We start from the raw sequence: 6,034 nt of genomic DNA, 5'->3' as shown, positions 1-6,034 counted from the left end.
GAAGCCGGACCTGGTGGTCTCACTGGAGGTGGATTATGGGGAGCCGCCACGGATGAAAAGAGGATTTACACAAACATAGCGAACTCCGATGGCAAAAACTTCAACCTGAAACCATCTACAAGAAACACCACCGGTGGAGGGTGGGTGACAATGGATGCCAAAACCGGCCAAATCCTCTGGTCAACAGGCGACCCTAACAATGCTACAGTCAGTGGGCCATTGACAGTGGCCAATGGGGTCTTATTCGGTGGTTCGACGTACAAAGAAGAACCAGTATACGCAATGGATGCCAAGACTGGGTAAATTTTATGGTCACATAACACAGGAGCAACTATTTATGGTGGCTTATCAGTTAGTGATGGGTGCATTTTCGTTGGCCATGGATACAAGGTTACTTTTGGAATCTTTATGCCCAACTTTACCGCAGGAAACTCACTCTTCGCATTCTGTATCTCTTGAATCCTCTCTCCAACAATAAAAAGATTAATATTTGGTACATTGATGATGTATAATAATCTGATCATCATTTAATAACAAGTCAAAAAATTGGACAATGTAAATGTTAGTGTAAGCGTGAATAGACACTCGATAAATTTTATAATTCTTATGATATTATATACAAACAAAAATTCAAATATAAACACCATACAAATACGACACTAGCTGTTGGTAGTTTATAAACACCACAAACAACTAAAGCTTTACTAAACTTCACTCTTTTCTTTTCTAATTTTCCTTACGCTACATACTTAAACTAAAGGATATATATATATATATATTAAATCGACTTATATTCCAAATGAATTGCAGTCATTTTACATCCTTTTCGTGCTCAAATTCCATGATAATATATATATATATATATATATATATATATATATATATATATATGAGTTCAAGTTAATTTTTTTTACTCGATTTAATAAATACTCACTCAAACATATGTTAATTTTAAAATGGTATGTTCATATCCTATCCTCTATGTATTAAACTTGTTATGTTTAAAAATGAGATTCTCTAAAACTGTTTAGATTTAGGTTTGAAACCCATGAATTGAAACTAGAGTTTGCAATAAATGATGAATCAAGATTGATTACCTGAAAACAATTCTTTACTTCCCTATGTTAATCACGATGAAGAGAGTAGAGTCCACGAAGATTACGGTAGATCCGCCTCCGCAGTTGTAAAAAAATAAAAATTGGAACTTTGAGAGAGTCCAAAACCAATTAAGACTCTATAGGTCCAATTCCAATTTAGGGTTTTTTTATTTCTCTCTCTCTCTCTTTCTCTCACCGAACAAAAACAAAGCTCTGAACTTCTTTTCGCCTCTGTTCCAGCCCAATTAACCTTCCTTGGCGCTACCCTCTGTTACCCGAAATTCAAATTATTCAGGTAAAATAAATAAGCATATAAATCTATAACTTGGGTTTTCCTTGAAACCAGATATCTAATCTTTGAGTTTGTTTCAGTGTAGTATCGTGTTTCGAAGCCTCGTTTTTGAGTTTATGGTTATGGGTTTAATTTGGGAATTATATTCGGTTCTTATCGTTAATTGGTTTTGCTCAGAAACCTTTTTCTTCCTACTTATAGTGTTGTTGCTTTTCTTCTTCCCGAGCTATTGTGCTTCTTTCGATAAGTTGTTCGCCTTTTTTTAGGTTTTTTTTTTGTATTTGAGAGCAGGGATTCAAATCACGGTCCCATTTTCGGTCATATCGCGATATATAGGAAGGCAGCGCTACTGCTAGTTCGCGTTTAAATCCCTGCTTGAGAGACTAAATGTTTCTTCCTGTTTATTTTGAAATGTGTTTTCATTGAAGTTTGGGGTTTCGATTATCGATCATTTGAGTTTCTGGATTTTTTTGTAAATATGATCAAAAATTTGTATCGATCTTATCTGGCTACTACTAACTGTTGTCTTCATGATCTGAATGAGAATCTGTAATCAGCTGTCTTCTATATTGCAGGACTGTAAATTGAGATGGAGACTGCAATTGTTCCGGTTACCATGCCTGATACACCTATTACTCCTACCGAGAATGGTGACTCACTTGGATCTGAAGTACAGCCGATTAAACGGAAGAGGAAGAAGTCTATTGTCTGGGATTATTTTACCGAGGAGATTGTCGGAGATGGATCTATCAGGGCCTTCTGTAATCAGTGCAAGAGATCATTTGCTTACATTACTGGTTCAAAGGTAGCTGGAACTAGCCACCTCAAAAGACACATTGAGTTGGGTATCTGCCCCGTGAGTCGTCAGAGAAATCAACAGACATCGGACCCTAAAACTGGTAATGCCATTGATGAAACGCGAAAAAGACAACGAGCAACTCATAGAACTGCAAACATCTCTTTTAACCAGGAGAACTGCAGCCATGAGATAGCTAAGATGATCATAATGCACGAGTATCCCCTTGACATCGTAGAACACTCTGGTTTTATTGGTTTTGTGCGGACTCTCCAACCCCAGTTCAATATGGTGAGTTTCAACACTATTCAAGGAGATTGTGTCGCTCTGTACTTGAAAGAGAAGCAGATCCTTCTCAATTTCATCAATGAAATCCCAGGCCGGGTCAGCCTTACGTTAGATTTGTGGATTTCAAATCAAACTGTGGGCTATGTTTTTCTAAGAGGACAGTTCATCGATAGTGAATGGAATTTGCATCGCTGCCTGCTTAATGTTGTCACGGTACCCTCACCTGATTCAGACGGTGCCTTACAGCAAGCTGTCATTTCTTGTCTATCTGATTGGCATTTGGAGGACAGGCTATTTACCCTTACACTTGATCAGTCCTTCTTGAATGAGAGCATAAACGAAAGCCTAAGAGCTCTGTTTTCTGTCAGGAATCCTTATGTGCTTCATGGTCAGTTATTGATTGGAAACTGCTTTGCTCGAGTTATAAGTCTTCTTGCACAAGAGGCACTATGGGCCGTAGGGGAAACTGTGAACAAAATCCGGGATTGTGTCAAGTTTGTGAAAACTTCAGATACGAACGAAGAGACGTTTTTCCATCTAAAGGAACAACTTAAAGACTCCAGCCCGAAAGACATTTTCATCGACGACCAAACAAAATGGAACACGACATATGGCATGTTGTTGGTTGCCTGCGAACTAAAGCAGGTATTTCTTTGCTTGGAGACCTCCATTCCCGATTATAACATAGCCCCATCAATGGATGATTGGAAGCAAATAGAAATTCTTTGCACATACCTGAAGCTTTTCTTTGATGCTGTCAGTATTTTAACCGAACAAACATACCCGACTGCCAGTGCATTCTATCATGAAGTGTCGAAAGTTCAATTAGAGTTGACACATGCCTCGATGAGCAATGACCCTTTTATCAGCAGCTTGACCAAGCCTTTGAAGGAGAAGTTTGATAGATACTGGAGTGACTGCTTCTTAGCTTTGGCAATTGCTGTGGTAATGGATCCAAGGTTCAAAATGAAACTTGTTGAGTTTAGCTTCTCTAGAATATATGGTGACGATGCTGGAATTTGGATTAAGATTGTTGATGATGGGATTCATGAGCTCTACCTTGAATATACCACACAAGAAGTTCATCCACCTAAAACGTGTGTGGAAGAACAGAACGAAAGCAGTATCCCTGAAGAGAATTGGAGCATCATCCCCAAAATTGAACACCCTGAAGAAGGATACCTTCAAGGACTACCCGAAGAGGGATACCTTAGAGAGGGACCATCTGAGCAAGTAGCTTGTCATGAAATGCCCCAGCCGGAAGTAGCGTCCCAAGAAGTACCTTCTCAAGATCCTCTTATTTCTATTGGAGATGGACTTTCAGATTTTGATGTCTATATCTCTGAGATCAGTGGTAGCCAGCAAAAAAAATCTGAATTGGATCAATATCTCGAAGAGTCTCTTTTGCCACGGGAACAAGATTTCAATATTTTGAGCTGGTGGAAACTAAACAAGACAAAGTATCCTATTCTCTGGAGGATGGCTTCCGACATTTTGTCAATCCCGTTTTCTACCGTTAGTCCTGATTCCGTTTTCGACACGGAGAGAAAAAAGATGAATAATTACAAGAGTTCATTACGACCGGTGACACTCGAAGCTCTCATCTGTGCAAAGGATTGGCTCCAGTATGGAGGAGTATCAGAGAGTTGGATGCAATTGTGAAGATGGAATTCAAGATTTCAGATTTTGTTTTCAATCTTTAACAGGATATGATAGGTACGTCACTTAGTGGTGTTTCCCATGCCAGTATAATTTTCTGTGTTTCTTAAGCTCCAATTTTTTGATGCATTTATTTGCTTTAATAACAGATCTATTGATGTATATGTAACTCTTTTAATGATTTTCCAGTAATTGACAGAGCTCTTTTCAAACCATTTCCCGTTTTATTGATGTATATGTTGGTACAACTCTTCATTTATCCGACACTCGTAACTGACACATATACGAACACGAGTACACCATATGATCCTACAGCAAGTCTCCAAATACATGAAAATCTTGGAAGAAATTGGAGAACACTCAAGTCAAACGCATATACACATTCATCACTCATGTGTCCACGTAACATAACACTCAAACTAGGCCATTGACAGCTAACTAAAGGAATTCATAATTACAAAAACCAAGGAAATAAAAATCAAACCAATTCCAAGTTTTGAAAATATTCCTTCATAATTGAAACTTATGAATAATAAAAAAACACTTTAACACCCAACTCAAAAACCAATCAAACAAACCAACCAGCAAACAAAAATAACGAAGGAAATCGATAACCGATAATGATTACCTACAAATAGAGCTGGTACGAGCATCCATCCTAACGACGGCGTTATAGAGAGGACGGTCAGTAGATTTGCTCCAGACAACAGTTGTTTCTCTTTGATTGGTCAATCCAATTGCTTTCAGTCCACTTTCAACATTGAGTCCATCAGCAGCAGCCTTCTCCAGTGCCTTTGTGATGCACGACCTCACGCTCTCCAATATCTCCATTGGATCATGCTCCACCCATCTAACACCCCCAACAAAATTCCCCAAAAAACACAAAAGAAAAATCGAATAAGCACATCAATAAATTTCATCATGATCCACTGAACCTTTATCATCGGGATACGCTTGTTTCGTAGAACTCTCTCATCCTAATCTAAAATTTAAACAGGTTCCTCCTTGTAGGACAAATCAGACCTCAAATCCACATCCTCAACCTGAATGATACGACTCGGATCTGGACGATATCGCCTCAGCATAGATACATGGAAATCATCATGAATCTGACTAAGCCAAGGAGGCAACTCAAGCTGATAAGTAACATGTCCGACTCTCTTCATAATACAATAAGGCCCAATGAATCTTGGACTCAACTTACCCTTATGTCTGAATCTCAGCACCTTCTTCCACAGAGATAGCTTTAGAAATATCTGATCTCCAAACTCAAATTCGATATCCTTCCTCCTCTGGTCAACATAGATTTATGTCTATCAAAGGCCTCTTTCAGGTGATCACGGATCAATCTGATAGTATCCTCTGTCTCATAGATTAACTTTGGACCCAACATCCTCATATCATGCAACTTAGTCCAACATATAGGAGTACGACATTTACGTTCATATATATCCTCATACGGTGCCATGCGAATGCTAGCCTGGTAGATGTTGTTGTAAGCGAACTTGGCAAATGGTAGAAAGTTCTAGAGCTCAACCTAGCAAACAAGGCTATCAGATCAAATACTATCTTACGACTTAAGGCATCAGCCACCACATTAGTCTTGCCTAGATGATACTCTATCTCACAATCATAATCCTTTAGAAGCTCTAACTAGTGACGCGACCTCAAATTCAACTCCCTTTAAGTGAGTAGATACTTCAGACTCTTATGTTCGATATAAATATAACACTTCTCTCCATAGAGATAGTGTCTCTAGATCTTCAGAGTAAAGACCATTACATCTAACTCTAGATCATGGGTGGGGTAATTGCGCTCATGCGAATTTAATTGACAAGACGCATAAGCTACAACCTTCCCATCTTGCATCAGAACACATCCTAATCCAGAGTAAAAAGCATC

General features: G+C 38.6%; 1 protein-coding gene across 1 annotated transcript; it reads left to right on the top strand.

Annotated features, from left to right (window-relative positions):
- The first annotated feature begins 1,233 nt into the window (after positions 1-1,233).
- Positions 1,234-4,246, top strand: LOC120175813 (zinc finger BED domain-containing protein DAYSLEEPER-like). The gene is made up of 2 exons (XM_039182366.1): positions 1,234-1,392; positions 1,965-4,246. The coding sequence occupies exon 2, from the start codon at positions 1,979-1,981 to the stop codon at positions 4,133-4,135; it is 2,157 nt and encodes a 718-aa protein (XP_039038297.1). The 5' UTR covers positions 1,234-1,392; positions 1,965-1,978; the 3' UTR covers positions 4,136-4,246.
- The last annotated feature ends 1,788 nt before the right edge of the window (positions 4,247-6,034 follow it).

This window comes from Hibiscus syriacus, unplaced genomic scaffold (genome assembly GCF_006381635.1).
Source record: "Hibiscus syriacus cultivar Baekdansim isolate YM2019G1 unplaced genomic scaffold, ASM638163v2 tig00112215_pilon, whole genome shotgun sequence".
NCBI classification, from domain to species: Eukaryota; Viridiplantae; Streptophyta; class Magnoliopsida; order Malvales; family Malvaceae; genus Hibiscus; species Hibiscus syriacus.
Note: the sequence above shows the minus strand (reverse complement) of the source record. Positions and strands in the feature narration are given on the sequence as shown.

What these genes read in the sequence shown, in the direction of transcription:
- LOC120175813 (XM_039182366.1), top strand. Translation starts at nt 1,979, where the DNA reads ATGGAGACTGCAATTGTTCCGGTTACCATGCCTGATACACCTATTACT.